The sequence below is a fragment of the Panulirus ornatus genome, chromosome 4 (assembly GCF_036320965.1).
Source record: "Panulirus ornatus isolate Po-2019 chromosome 4, ASM3632096v1, whole genome shotgun sequence".
In the NCBI taxonomy this organism is placed as follows: Eukaryota; Metazoa; Arthropoda; class Malacostraca; order Decapoda; family Palinuridae; genus Panulirus; species Panulirus ornatus.
The window spans coordinates 3,662,550-3,678,920 of NC_092227.1; the positions used below are offsets into that span (position 1 = coordinate 3,662,550).

At 46.9% G+C, this 16,371-nt stretch overlaps 1 protein-coding gene across 8 annotated transcripts in view; it reads right to left on the reverse strand.

Annotated features, from left to right (window-relative positions):
• Positions 1-16,371, reverse strand: part of LOC139765265 (uncharacterized) — a 199,266-nt gene that overhangs the window by 152,725 nt on the left and 30,170 nt on the right. For 7 of the 8 annotated variants that reach the window (XM_071692674.1, XM_071692665.1, XM_071692657.1 and 4 more), the window contains exon 2: positions 10,213-10,688. The exons of the other annotated variant lie outside the window; for it this stretch is intronic. In XM_071692674.1, the coding sequence (XP_071548775.1) occupies positions 10,213-10,265 (53 nt within the window). In that variant the 5' untranslated portion in view covers positions 10,266-10,688. The remainder of the gene's footprint in view (positions 1-10,212; positions 10,689-16,371) is intronic. 8 annotated transcript variants of the gene reach the window in all.

Below are 16,371 nucleotides of genomic sequence, written 5' to 3' on the forward strand. Positions count from 1 at the left end.
CCCTGACCCCAGCCCCGCCCCTCTTGTTATGACCCCCGATGTCTTCCTTTTGAGTACTTTCTCCACGTCTTTCGTCTCCGTCTGCTCCAAGTATCACCATTACATCTGTTATCAGCGCCCCGTCAGTGTGTCAGGTGGTGGTGGATGTGACGCTGCTGGAGGGATCCGAACCCGCGTCTCATGTGGGGCGCGGGGTTTCCCCCTTCCCCTCCTCTCGCCTGGCCTGCTTCATCACACATGTGATTTGGTCTGATGATCACAAGGGCAGGTAACAACCAGTCTGCACCCCTGACTCTCCACACCTGTGATGCCTTCTCCTTCATCCCTCCTCCCTCTATGAACCCTGCGGTACGACCCTGAGCACTGCGGTACGACCGTGAACTCTGCGGTACGACCCTAAGCACTGCGGTACGACCCTGAACCCTGCGGGACAACCCTGAGCACTGCGGTACGACCGTGAACTCTGCGGTACGACCCTAAGCACTGCGGTACGACCCTGAACCCTGCGGGACAACCCTGAGCACTGCGGGACGACTCCGTGGGGTACAAACAGTATGGTGGTTGCCCCCAGGCGCACCTGGAACCCAGTGGGTGTGGTGGTGGTGGTGGAAATATCGGAGATAGAGGTAGTGTAGGAGATGGTGGTGGTGGAGGTACTGTTGGTGCCCCTTCCTGCGTCCAACAACCACTGCCCTAGGCCAAACACAACCTCCCGCTCCCCCGACCCCTCCCGTCAGTCCAAGAGTTATTCGAAAAAGTGAAAATAACGACTAGATGTAATGAGTACCGCACACACCTGGTGTGTACATGTGAATCATACCTTCAGAATGTCTCCCACACGTGTGTGTGTGTTTGTGTTTGTGTGTGTGCGTGCGTGCGTGCGTGCGTGCGTGTGTGTGTGGGTGTGTGTTTGTGTGTGTGTGTGTGTGTGTGTGTGTGTGCTTGTTACGAGGAGAAAGTATTACACCTGTTACCCTGTCTCTTACCCTTTTCTTTTGTATCAATAAACACACACACACACACACACACACACACACACACACACACACACACACACACACACACACACACACCTCAGCCCCTCAGCCTAATCCAGGTACCCATTCATCGACCACAGAAGGATGAACATCTGGGCTGGTTGTTGGCCGACTGCCACGCCCGGGATTCGAACCCACGAGAGTCCAAGGAACCCTGTATCTGTGTGTGTGTGTGTGTGTGTGTGTGTGTGTGAGAGAGAGAGAGAGAGAGAGAGAGAGAGAGAGAGAGAGAGAGAGAGAGAGAGAGAGAGAGAGAGAGAGAGAGAGGTGGGGTCTCATACACACCAATTCAGAAGACTATAAAAAAAGTAAAAATGAAAATTATGACACCTGGCAAGCAGCGGGCCCGCATTAAGGCATCATCATCAACTGCAAGCACGAGTGACGCAGGGCAATGGTGCATGCAAACACCTACGCCCCGTGTAATGTCTTCCATGGTGGAGGGAGGGAGGGAGGGAGGGAGGGGTGGTGGTGGCGAGTAGTGGTGAGCCAAAGTGGTGGGTCAGTATCGTTGCAGGGGTGGGAGGAGAGAAAGGGGGGGAGGGGTTCGTCGCGGTGAGGCCACAGCACACAGGTGTTGTTGGGAACTTATGCTGACGCTGCTGCTTGACCGTTTAAGGTAGTTCGTGGCAGCTGCTATACTGCTCCTCCCAGCTGTGGTGGCACAAACGAAGCTGGCAAAGAGTGGCAGGTAGTGGCAACAGTAACTAGGACCACAGGTAACAGCCACTGCAAAAGTAGCATCAGGTGTAGCGAGAGCAACCGCAGTGGTAGCAATAGGCGCAGCGAAGCACATATGGCTCGAAACATTCTGTAGTATGAGAAACAGGTGCGGAATGGTGTGTGTGTGTGTGTGTGTGTGTGTGTGTGTGTGTGTGTGTGTGTTGGAGGGGTAGGTGAGGGCGGGGTGCTTGTTGGGGGCGGCATGTGAGGGACGGCGGTGATGGAGCAGGTAAGGGAGGCTTGAAGGGGCGGGCTTGTGAGGGAAGGCTGGAGGGCCGGTTTGAAGGGCAAGTGAGGGAGGGGTGGTTCGAGGGGCAGGTGAGGGAGGGGCGGTTCAAGGCTCAAGTGAGGAAGGGGCGGTTCGAGGGGCAGGTGAGGGAGGGGAGGCTCGAGGCGCAGGTGAGGGAGGGGCGGTTCGAGGGGCAGATGAGGGAGGGGCAGTTCGAGGGGCAGGTGAGGGAGGGGCGGTTCGGGGGACAGACTTATAAAACTTGATATTCTGTTTATCTTTCATTCTCGTACACGACTCTGCTTCCTTGGCATCGTGGCACCGGGGAGGTTGTCACACCTAAGCATTCTTCCTCACTGGTCTCCTGTAGCTACTGCCGACGTGTAAATCTGTGCTTCTATCCATGTCAATATTCACTTGCTGAATGAGATTGTCCAAACTACCCGGCTGTTCCAAACAGCCTCCACCTACAGACGTTCAGCCTCTGCTGTAAGCTTTAGTTGCAAACTTTGCGGCGCCTGCGTAAAAGTTGGTCTCTTAGGACACGTCCCGTTACCATCGTCATTAAACACACATCGGGAAACAGAAGGGATCCCAGGACTAATCCCGGGGGCACACCACTTGATGCGTGCAACCGTTTTTGAGCTCAGCTTGTTGAAGGCCAGTCCACCAATTTTCTAACCACCAGAGCACAACACCGTCTACACCAGAAGTCAGGTGAGTAATCTTCGACGAATGTGTTATGAGAATAGCAAAACATGATGTTCCTGAATGCTTGTGCACAGGTAAAAGACCAAACATAAATGGCGTGCAACCACAGAACACACACCTGGCCATGGCATGAAGTCACACCTGCTCTCATAAGCCCATGATTGATGAGAGGCATGGCTCTATGCACGTACTCACTGCTCTAGGCCAGGTCTGTATGTAAAGTGTGTGTGTGTGTGTGTGTGTGTGTGTGTGTGTGTGTGTGTGTGTGTGTGTTTGGTCACCTGTTTGTACCTAATGGGGAAGGACTTTTACACCTGTGAGGCACTATCTCATGAAGAATCTCTTGGGGGGGACTATCTCTCGAACGAGTCACCTCGCATTCTTTTCTCTTCCCAGGAGGGGCAAAATTTAAAGCCTCTATCCTTCCCTTGCAACTCAACTCTCCCTAACACTGGTTCCATCCTCGCTGCCTTCCTCTGGACCTTCTCCACCATCTCTGTGACTTGTTTATTGTCTATATCTTTTTATTGAGCCTTTCCTCCCTCTTTCTCCACCTTCCCTCTAACTACGAGGCTACAGGCACCAGTAATGTATTCCCACTCCTTCACTGTAACTTTCACAGAACCCTCCACCACAACACACAGGTCCCCGGCTACTGACCTCCAATTCCCAACTGGCGTAACTAGAGAAGTAAATTACTACGGACTGTGTCATTCCCACGATTACATCTCCTCGTTTAAGTCTAAAGTCTCATCACTGCGTCTCTTGAACTCCCTCATTCACCCCCTCAACCACCCTCTTCCCACCCCCCCAACCCTGTCTCCACTCCTACCCTCAACCACACCAAACTCCCACGCTCCCGCACCACACAACCTCCCTGCCCCCACCTCGCCCTAGACCTACCACAAGACTTAGAACCTTAACCCAGTCAGGAGTCACACGGGGAGCCATTTTCTATGCATCAAGGTTTTTACACCGAACGCCCTCTGCCCAGCGTCTGTTCCAATGACTGACTGCGCCGCTCGAGCTATGTACTCCCAAGATCCTCACTTCAGCTGTGGTACAGAAAAACTGTTTTTCTTCTTCTCTCCCTCTCTTTCATGGTATTATCTGCTCCGGTCAGTAGCAGGGAAAGGATGGACTCCTTTGAGGGAAAAAAAACCTTTTCTTCACTCAGAGTTTAACCACAGGATGGCCGAATCCAGTAACACCTGATATAATACACACAGACACACACACAGACACAGACACACACACACACACACACACACACACACACAAACACACACACACACACACACATATATATATATATATATATATATATATATATATATATATATATATATATATATATATATATATATATATATATATATTCCTATGAGTCCATGGGGAAAATGAAACACGAAAAGTTCCCAAGTGCACTTTCGTGTAATAATCACATCAGGGGAGACCAATATATATATATATATATATATATATATATATATATATATATATCACAAGAGGCAGAGTGCGGCGTATATAATGAAGGGTAGAGAGCCAGTTTGATCCGGAACATCATGTCATGCCAGCATACCAATTCTGTCCACAGGAAGTCACAATACATTTTCGTTGTTGGCCTTTTACGTTGCACGCTTTTAATGATGTAGGCCTTTTTGTGTTGTGGGCCTTTTGAGTTGAGGGCATTTTTGTGAAGCAGACCTTTTACGGGCATTTCTGTGTTACTGACCTTTGTGTTGTGGACCTTTTTGTGTTTTAGGCCTTCTAAGTTGTAAGACTATTTGTGTCGTAGGCCATTTTGTGTTGCAGGCCTTTTCCTCGTAGCGATTTTCATTATTTTTTTTCTTTTTTTTTTTTTTGCGAAAGACTCTGACCAAACACACTGGGAGGATTAACCTTCGTAAAGCGCGATAGTAAACTGACGCAGACTTACAACTAGGAATCTAGATAAGCTTTTTTGGGTTTCCGTTCATAAGCCGCTCCCCGAACGCGTACACATGAAACACTAGCGACTGCAGTGCCAACACCGACACAACACTAACAACACTGTTTTACGGGAAGTTCTAACTTGCTTCATGGTTTACCTGGTTTATACGTCATCTTGCTTCATGGTTGACCTGGTTTATATTTCATCTTGCTTCATGGTTTACTTGGTTTATATTTCATCTTGCTTCATGGTTGACCTGGTTTATATTTCATCTTGCTTCATGGTTGACCTGGTTTATATTTCATCTTGCTTCATGGTTGACCTGGTTTATATTTCATCTTGCTTCATGGTTGACCTGGTTTATATTTCATCTTGCTTCATGGTTGACCTGGTTTATACGCCATCTTGCTTCATGGTTGACCTGGTTTATATTTCATCTTGCTTCATGGTTGACCTGGTTTATATTTCATCTTGCTTCATGGTTGACCTGGTTTATATTTCATCTTACTTCATGGTTTACCTGGTCTATATTTCATCTTGTTTCATGGTTTACCTGGTTTATATTTCATCTTGCTTCATGATTTACCTGGTTTATATTTCATCTTGCTTCATGGTTTACCTGATTTATATTTCATCTTGCTTCATGGTTTACCTGGTTTATATTTCATCTCTGCTTCATGGTTCAGCTCATCTCATGGTCTCCCAGGCTCATGGTTTACCTCGCTTCATGGTCTCCCAGGCTCATGGTTTACCTCGCTTCATGGTTTACCAGGCTCATGGTTTACCTCGCTTCATGGTCTCCCAGGCTCATGGTTTACCTCGCTTCATGGTTTACCAGGCTCATGGTTTACCTCGCTTCATGGTTTACCAGGCTCATGGTTTACCTCGCTTCATGGTTTACCAGGCTCATGGTTTACCTCGCTTCATGGTTTACCAGGCTCATGCGGCCTTATGAATCACTAAACTCAGGATTGTGGGCACTTGGTCAAGTAGTACAGAGTTTACAATGAATAAGCTTGAATTGGCATCACAAATACTGAACCTATTTTTTTGGCATTTGGACAAGTACAGAGTTTACACTGAATAAGCTTAAGCTTTAATTGGTATCATAAATACTGAACCCATTTTCTTTTGATGAGAGATCTCCTATCTCTCTGTGTAAAAGAACCAGTCAAATGAAGAAAAAAATATATCTTCAGAATTAATCTATATTAAATTCCTCTCTATATCTATCCTCTTTGGAGAGAAAAAAAAATCCATTAAGAGGATTAAGTACCAGAATACTAAACACGTCCGCTCAGCGATTAGGATTATTGTTGTACTTTATCTTATGGCGAGATGAACTGTATGACGAAGCCTCGGAGATTACGAATGTCAACCTTAACTTCATGAAGAAGGAAAAATGCTAGGACAGTCGTACCGTCGTGCTAGATGGTCGTACCGTCGTGCTCGATGGTCGTACCGTCGTGCTCGATCGTCGTACCGTCGTGCTCGATGGTCGTACCGTCGTGTTCTATGGTCGTACCGTCGTGTTCGATGGTCGTGCCGTCGTGCTCGATGGTCGTACCATCGTGTTCGATGGTCGTACCGTCGTGCTCAATTGACGTACTCGTGTTCGGTGGTCGTACCGTCGTGCTCAAAGAAGTGGTGGTCTTACTTAAAGCGTCACGAGTACTGCTGTGTTTGACGTGTTTGGAGGTGCCTGACGTGTTTGGAGGTGTTTGGCTTGGTTGGAGGGTGCCTGACGTGTTTGGCTTGGTTGGTGGGTGCTTGACTAGGTCGGCGGGTGCCTGAAGTGTCTGGTGGCACTTGACTTCGTTGGAGGGTGCTTGACGTGGTTGAATAATGCTTTTGAGCTGGCTGAAGGGTGCTTGGAGTGGTTGGAGGGTGCTTGAGGCGGCTGAAGCCTGACGTGGTTGGAAGTGCATGGCATGGCTTGGGGTGCTTGACGTGGTGCTTGACGTAGTTGGTGTTGCTTGGCGTGGTCGTGTGACATCCCAACATGAGGTATGTGTACACACACGCACGCTGCTGTAGGTGTTATATGCAGGGGGAGGTTCACGAAGCATTCTATAGGTACGACCCTCGAGTACGACAGTACGACCCTTAGAGCATGACACCCGATGAGCACGAAGGTACGACCGCTGAACACGACGGTACGACCCTTAGCCACGATGAACCAAAACCATCGACCCCTGAGCATAACGACCTGTCCTTTGACCTGACCCTTAAAGGGTCAAGAAGGGCAAGAATGTAAAAAAAAATAATAATAATAATAACAATAACCCCAAACCATGAAACACGGAACTTAATGTTGAAACAGATATGACTAACACTCCAACAACGGAAAACGAGTCATCTTAAACATCACGGAAATAGGAGAGACTCGAGAAAACGGGCGAAGAAAACGTGAATTAAGGGTATACATGTGCCAACTTTCCAGCGCCTCTGGGAAAATAAAAGGCAATTCGAGAGAGAGAGAGAGAGAGAGAGAGAGAGAGAGAGAGAGAGAGAGAGAGAGAGAGAGAGAGAGAGAGAGAGGAGATGGGGGAGTAGATGTGGCAGGGTGTAGCTGAGAAGGTGTGGCGGCTACTATTTCTGGGTGTGGCTGGGACCTAAATCGGGCACAGAGTTATTTAGACGCTGGCGTTTGTGTGTCTGGGTCTGAGGCCAACGTTTGCATGTCTGGGTTTGGAGCCAACGTTTGTATATCTGGAGTCTGGTGTCAACGTTTGTGCGTCTGGGTCTGGCTGGAGTCTACGTTTGTGCGTCTACGTTTGGGGCCAACGTTTGCATGACTAGGTCTGGAGCGAAAGCTTGTATGTGATGAGAGAAGAGATCGGACTGTATTTTCAACATGTTTTTCCTTCTCTTCCTTGTCATTACGTGTATTTCTATACAATGGCCACAATAAACACACCAACACCACGAACATACACACGTACGTTCAAAAACACAATGGTATACATACATACAATAACAAACGCAGACAACACCCACATGGACCCCAATAATCTAAAGGCTTCCCCCTAAAATATTCAAATACGTAATACTACTACTACTACTACTACTACTACTACTAATAATAATAATAATAATAATAATAATAATAATAATAATAATAACTTATCTTACTTAAGGTCCAGTGACACACTTTCCCTTATGTCTAGTGACTGTGGTTACGTTAAGTAAGGTAAGGTTTAGCAAGTATATGAGTTTAGGTTAGATAATGTCTAATTAAGTTAGGTTAGGTTAGGTGGAGTACAGTTTAGTCAGGGGAGGGAAGGGCTACGTAGGGTAAGGTTTAGTTTGGGGAGGGAAGGGCTAGGTAGGATGAGGTTTAGTTTCGTTAGGTTAAGGTAAGGGGCAATGTAGGGTAAGGTTTACCTTACTCAGGTTAGGGTAAAGCTTTATCTACCCTGGGGTTGTGTTGATTCAGGTTAGGTAAGGCCACTCGCTCTGTATCTTGTGGACGGTTAGGGTAAACAGGAGGAGGCAAGGGGGGGTCGTCTGTCGTCTGTCGTGACGTGTAATGAAAACCTTTAAGGTCGTGTCTCCAGGGAGGAGCCAACTCTGAAACCGGTCCAGTCTGGTCCGGTGTGTGTACCAGCGGCAGTACTCCTCCCACAACCTCGGGCACGACGGTACGACCCCTCGCGCGCGACGGTTCGAACCCTCGAGCACGACGGTGCGAACCTACAAGCTCGACGGTGCGAACATACGAGCACGACGGTACGACCTCTCGAGCACGACGGTGCGACCCCTCGAGCACGACGGTGCGACCCCTCGAGCACGACGGTACGACTCCTCGAGCATGACGGTACGACCCATGGACACGTCGCTATAACCCTTGGGTATCCATTTAAAAGGCCAGGCCATCATGTATCTGCAACACTGTATAGCTTGTATCACTGTAATACTCAATGTAATAATGTATTACTATAAATTGTATCACTGTAATACTCAATGTAATAATGTATTACTATAAATTGTATCACTGTAATACTATATTTTGTAACTAATATTCAATGCATTACTGTAAATTATAGTTTGTATCACTGTAATACTCAAGGTAATACTGTATACTGTAGTTTGAATCTGTAATACTCAATACTGTATACTATAATTTGTTTCACTGTAATACTCAATGTAATATGAATACCACAGTTCATACCACAGTGATACTTAAGGTAACATTTTCCTACACTATGTAACACTGTAATACTGAAAGAAATACTGCATACTACATTATGTGCCACTGTAATACTCTCAAGGTAATGATGTATACTACAGCATGTACCACTGCAAAACACAAGGTATTACTGTATACAACAGCTTGTATCACAGCATACCAAAGTATCACAATAATACTCATGGTAATACTGTATACCGTACATACATCACTCTGGAACAGTAATCATGTATATATGACTCTGTAACAGAGTAATGATGTATACATGACTCTGTAACACAGTAATAATGTATACATCACTCTGTAACACAGTAATAATGTATACATCACTTCGTAACACAGTAATAATGTATACAACACCCTGTAACACAGTGATAAATATATATATATATGGAGAAGGCATATATATATATATATATATATATATATATATATATATATATATATATATATATATATATATATATATATATATATATCACCCTGTAACACTGTAATCATGTATACATGAGTCTGTAACACAGCGACATTGGACATCTTTCATCTGCCACACACACACACACACACTTGTAGGGCCCAACCAAGCTTGTGTTCAGGGTTAAGCCTACAGTGTGCAGGTGGTCAAGGGTCGGTAACACTTCGTTTCCCTCATGTACACATTATGACCAGTCGGGTACATGAGGAAAAGATTCACCTATGTCACATGACATTAAACCTGGGGGGAAAGAAATCTATTATTCAATAATAATAATAATAATAATAATAATAATAATAATAATAATGATAATAATAATAATAATAATTACCGGTATATAATAATAATAATAATAATAATAATAATAATAATAATAACATAATAATAATAATTACCAGTATGTAATAAAATAATAATATAATAATAATAATAATAATAATAATAATAATAATAATAATAACTAATAATAAAAATATTAATAATAACTACCGGTATTTAACAAAAATAATAATAATATAATATGTATCAGTATAATGATAATAATAATAATAATAATAATAATAATAATAATAATAATAACAAAGTAATAATAACAATAATAATAAACAACCAAGTTAGCACATCATAATGAAGAAAAAAAAATTTAATCAAGCCAATTAAAGGTGACAGAAGAGGTGAGGCTTAAACCACTACTCAACTCGAGAGAGAGAGAGAGAGAGAGAGAGAGAGAGAGAGAGAGAGAGAGAGAGAGAGAGAGAGAGAGATGGGGGGGCACGATCATGCACAGGAGGACGGACACGAGAGAGAGAGAGAGAGGAGAGAGAGAGAGAGAGAGAGAGAGAGAGAGAGAGAGAGAGAGAGAGAGAGAGAGAGAGCAGCAATACGAGACTGGTAAGACTCGGTGCAACTTACCCCATAGTGGGCACCGTTGGGCTCAGCGAGGGTGGGGTCTTGCCGTCAATCATCTTTAGTCAGTGACGTCACGGTTGCACACGCGGGAGGTGGGGTGACGTCACGGCTGGCACACGCGGGCGGCGCACGAGGTATGAAACGCGGAGGTAGCAAAACAAACGCGGCAGTTGAGACGCATCACATTCAATTTTTTGTGTTGTCTTTGGATCCACTGCTTTATTACTTATCTATCCTCGTCTCCCCCAAATATCCATTCACCACCAAGGGTTTTTTTTTATATTATAGATATATATTTATTTCTTTCCTTTCTCTTTTTTCTTTCTCTTTATTTCTCGCTCACTCTCTTCCAACTGGTCATGTTCACACTCACCGGCAGGAGTTCAGCTGGCGTATTGGCCCCGGGTTTGTTTGTTTTTTGTTTCACAGCTGTGTGGCTCTGGTGTGCATGCTTCCGCCGGCGCTCACCTGTCACCACCCTGTCCAGGGACGCCAAGACACGGCCATTAGTGGTGCTCCGTACGTACACACACACACACACACACACACACACACACACACACACACACATATAAATCATAGTTGAAATATTCATAATATATATATATATATATGGCATTATCCCCCCCCCTGCAGCATTTATCCTATCTCCAATTTCATAATGTAATATCAGGTTAGCAGTTACCTGTTGGGGGAAAAAAATTACATTTCATAAACAGGTTGAAAATATGTAATTATGTGAGCCACAAAAAGACATAAATGTTGACATGAATCAAGAGGGAGGTCAACAACACCTGAGGCCAACGAAAATCTAATGGTCCAAAAAGGATATATATATATATATATATATATATATATATATATATATATATATATATATATATATATCAATTTGTCCAATAAATTTCCTCATATAACAATTCTATATAAATCCACGCTTGATTTAACTCCCCCAGGTCAAAGGTTATGCCATCAAAGCTAAGGTTCGAACCGTCGTGTTCAGGGGTCGTGCCGTCGTGTTCAAGAGTCGCACCGTCCTAATGAAGGGGTCAGCTTCTGGAATCTCTCTCGACCACCAGAGCCGCGTCATCTGCAAACAGCAAGGGAAGAAGTTCTTTCCACCCGCCAGTGTGTGTGTGTGTGTGTGTGTGTGTGTGTGTGTGTGTGTGTGTGTGTGTGTGTGTGTGTGTGGGCGGGGGTGCATCTGGGCCTAAATGGTAACATCTTGTGCCACGCGACGACAACTCCGCGAGGAAGGTCATGATATGGTAACATAACAGTCCTGACCGGCCCATGGAATGTAACATAACTGTCACATGACCTGCCCATGGTCTGATGATACAACGACACAGCACGGTATAGACACACACACACACACACACACACACACACACACACACACACACACACACACACACAAGGACGCAAGTCACGTCAGATAAGCCCTCTCGAACGGGCTGAGGTCACCAGTAGAGTGCAGCAGGATTCACCTCTGAGACCAACATTATTCACGGTCCGCGTGAATGCCCTGCTAGAAGGAAGGATTGGACCCCTGTATACATATGCCGATGATGCCTACGTCATGCGCAAAGAGACGGAGTCACACTTTTGAACACTGGCCTGACGGACAAAGAAACTCAACCCCGAGTAAATGTGATGAGGAAGGGACGCGTTGGAATTTCATCTAACTGAAGAAATCTGCGTGTGTAAGAGAGGCATGGGAGCAGACATCGCCCACATTCTGTCGCCAAAGCCCCACCTTCCTTACAGGAGACGAGTAAAGACGACACACCTTATGCTGGCAAACATTAAAACAGCATTTGAGAAATATCCAGCAAGTTGTTCACATCTTACTTTAAGCCAAAACTAGTATGTACTTTTCCAACTTTGGACATCGCACTTACACAAGCACAAAAGAACTCACAGAGGAGGTCAAGAGGAGGGCAACGAAGATGTCATAAGAATTAAGAGTACTGAGTTACGGAGAGAGGGGCTAGAGGTCTCAAATTTGTCCGCTATGCAAGAGAGAGAGGAGTAAAGAATGACCTAATCACAGCCTCTACGTCTTAAATCCGGTCTAATGCGTCGACAGATGCAAGTATGGAACAACTGGAGGCCACAACATGAAACTTAACAAGAAATTTGTTGTGAAAAAAATGCAAAGAAATGCTTTTATAGTCTAACAAGAGTAGCGGATGAGGGGAATAAACTGAGGTATAAGACTGCGAAGGTGGATACCATGAAGGAGATTAAATAGTATTACAGTAGAGAAAGTTCAAGAGATCGCGTCCCCATGAGTGTAAAGAAGTCTCTCCCCTTACAGCACAATGGGACACATCCATGACAGGTACACAACCTTCAACAAGGCTTGGATAAGCTGCAAAAGCGGTCGAATAAATCTATCTATCTATCTATCTATCTATCTATATCTATCTATCTATCTATCTATCTATCTATCTATCTATCTATCTATCTATCTATATATATATATATATATATATATATATATATATATATATATATATATGTGTGTGTGTGTGTGTGTGTGTGTGTGTGTGTGTTGAATGAAATAATCAGGAGACAAGTGGAGTGATAAAGTCTGGGAAAGACGGGAGCGTGAATACCGTACTCAGGTGTACACCAAGAGTTCAAACAGTGTGGGAGGCAGGAGCGGCGTCAGGCCCTGACCTACCCCAAGACAACCCCGCGCCACGCCACAGGGTCGTGAGGGAGACGCGCCACATCTTCTCAGCGTCAAAACAGCATGACGGGACGACCCTAGAGCACGTGAGTACGGGTTATGAGCCCGAGGGCAAGGCCCTCAAACGCAGGAGCAGGACGGCACGGCCCTTGAGCACGAGGCTACGGCCCTTGAGCACGACGGTGCAACCATCGACCACGAACACTCCTACCCTTGAGCACGACGGGTCGACCTTTGAGCACGACCTTTGAGAATAGGGCGGTGACTTTTTGACAAAGGTCACGACATGACGCTGGAAGGTCGCATCGCCAAGCTCAAGGGCAGTACTGTCTCGCTCAAGGCCCTATGGAGTTCACCAAGTCCAACGGGACTTTGAGAGAATGTCACTAGTGAAGGTTCTGACCACCAGAGGTTAGGGACAATAAGGGTAACAGATATCAGAGGAAGGTACACGTCTTCAGCAAGACATCACTACTGGGCATGCAAATCAGGCTAAATCAATGAGCATGCCCTGAAAGTACAGTGCGATCCAAAAGCCAGTGTTTACATACATAATAATTGACTATGGGCGAAGTGCATAGCTCCCTCCTCTTAGGCATAAACAGGCATTAAACACATACTCGGTATAAACTGGTTTCAGGAGAGAAACTGAAGGATCTGTAAATGTGACATTTATGGAACTGGAGAAAGCGAATGGCAGGGATGTCTCTGAGATGCTTCGTGGGTGTTACGAATACAGAGCTTGGGAGAAAAGCTATTAGAGCAGTGAAGAGTTTTTATCATGAGGATAAGGAATGTTTGCGAGTAGGAAGAGAGAATGATTAGTGGCTTCAGGCGAAGGTAAGTCTCTAGAACGGATGTCTGATGTCGCCATGGCTGTTTGATCTGTATCGATGGGGTGGTGAGGGAGTTGAATGCAACCGTCTTGGACGGTGTCCTGAAATAGTTTGGACATATGAAGAGGATGACCAAGAGAGTTTATATCTCGGAAGTGGAGGGAACATGGAAAAGGTGGAAGGATGGAGTGAGAGAAGCTTCCAGCATTAGGGGCCTGAATCTACAGGAAGGTGTGAGGTGTAAATGGGATAAAGCGAACTGGAGCGACGTGGTATATAGGGGACGACGTGTTGTCAGTGGGCTGAACCACGGCATATGAAGCGGTCTGGGGAAAAGAGCAGAAAGGTCTTTGGGGCCTGATTACAGATGGTAGGGGAGGTCTGGTTTCGGGCATTTTACATGATAGCTAGATTGTGGATTAGAGTGAATGATGTTGCATCTTCGTCCGTTCCTGTCGCTGCCTCTCTAATGCGGAAAAAGGCAAACAAATTTACACAATCAATAATATTAGTAATTACACACACACACACACACACACACACACACACACACACACACACACGCCCGTTCGTGGAGTGAGTGATTGTCTCCATGCAACGGTGTTACATACAACGACCTGTGTGTGTGTGTGTGTGTGTGTGTGTGTGTGTGAGTGTAGTAGTAGTAGGTCGGTCGGCCGGGCGGCCTGCTGCCATCACGTGACGCTGTTTACATCAGTCCGGGGGGGAAGAGGGGGAGGGGGAAGGGAAGGGGTCCACAGGGGGAGGAGGGGCATCATCCCCTCTCCCTCCTCTCTAAGCGAGGCGGGGAGGGGGGGAGGGGGTTAGCAAAAGGGAAGGGGGCGCGCGCGCTGCCACACCCGCCCCCCCCCCCCCCCCCCGCTAAACCAACCCTCCCGGGGCAACCCACCACTCAATCCCAACCCCCCACCCTCGTGCCTGGAAGAAACACCGCTGGACGACCTCTGACCTGAGCAACGACGGTACGACCCCTTGAGCAACGACCTCTATGCTCAAAGACGGTACGACCCTTGGCATCAAATGGCCTGGCAACACGACCTGATCCCACCAACATGCAGTAACACCATCTGCTGGATGCCAGGGGCAGCGTGGACCACTCCCAACACTGGACGGATGAGAGGAACACTGGCAACACTGCCAACACTCAGCATCGGCACCACGTGGATAATACTGACACGTGCAACACTGCCAACACCCAGTAGTGACACCACGTGGATGAGAGGAACACTGGCAACACTGCCAACACCCAGTATCGGCACCACGTGGATGACACTGACACGTGCAACGCTGCCAACACCTAGTATTGACACCACGTGCATGACACTGACACGTGCAACACTGCCAACACCTAGTGCCAACACCATGTGAATGACAGATACACATATAACACTCCCAACACTTAATGCCAACATCACGTGAATGACAGGCACGTACAACACTGACAACACCCAGTATCGATACCACGTGGACAACACTGACACATGCAACACTGCCAACATCCAGTATCAGCACTATGTGGATGGCAGGGGCACGTGCAACACTCCCACCACCCAGGACCAACACCACGTGGATGAAAGGGACACGTGCAAAGCTGCCAACACCTAGTAGCACCAGCACGTGGATGACAGGATCACAGGCAACACTGCCAACACCCAGCACCAAAACCATGTGGATGACACACACACACACACACACACACACACACGTGCAACATCGCCAACACCCAGTCAGTACTCACACCACGTGGAATACGGGCGCATGTGCAACGCTGCTGAAACACACACACACACACACACACACACACACAGCAAAACCAACCACGTGGATACCAGGAACACTTACTGGACTGCCAACCCCTTCCATCGCCCCCACGTGGATGACGGGCAATACTGCCACCAAGGGAGGGGAGGGGAGGGGAGGGGAGGGGGGAGGGGCGACCAGCCCAGCCTGCTTAGGGGGTGAAGGTCCGGCACCACAACTACATGCAACCCGCCCTCCACCATTCCTACCACACCCGGGAGGGAGGGAAGAGGAGGAGGAGGAGGGGTGTGTTGCACACCCCCCCTTCAACTCCCCTCCTTCCCCCTTCTTCACACCCCCCTCCCCCCAGCACCAGCTTGATAACGTGACACATCAACTGGCACTTGAGGGTTAAGGCTTAATGGCGCCCGCCTGCCTGCCCTAACACACACACACACACAGACGCACTGGTCACCCATAACACCTGCTATCTAATTTAAGTATGCTTTAAATACACTCTCGCTCTCTGGTTGGGCATGTATGTATGTATGTATGTATGTATGTATGTATGTGAGAGAGAGAGAGAGAGTCATGGAGGGAGGGGGGTGAGAGAGGGTGGTGGGGGGGATGGTCGTACGCCAATACATCTAGCTTCAAAACGCATGCCGGACCGGAGGCCCCGCCCACCTTGTCACAGTACTAGCGCCAGAGGCGCGATGCTTTACCCCCCCCCCCTCCCCCCCAGGAGGAACAACAACAACCTCCAACAGCGGCGGCCATACCTTTCATTCCGGTGCTCTCTCTCTCTCTCTCTCTCTCTCTCTCTCTCTCTCTCTCTCTCTCTCTCTCTCTCTCTCTCTCTCT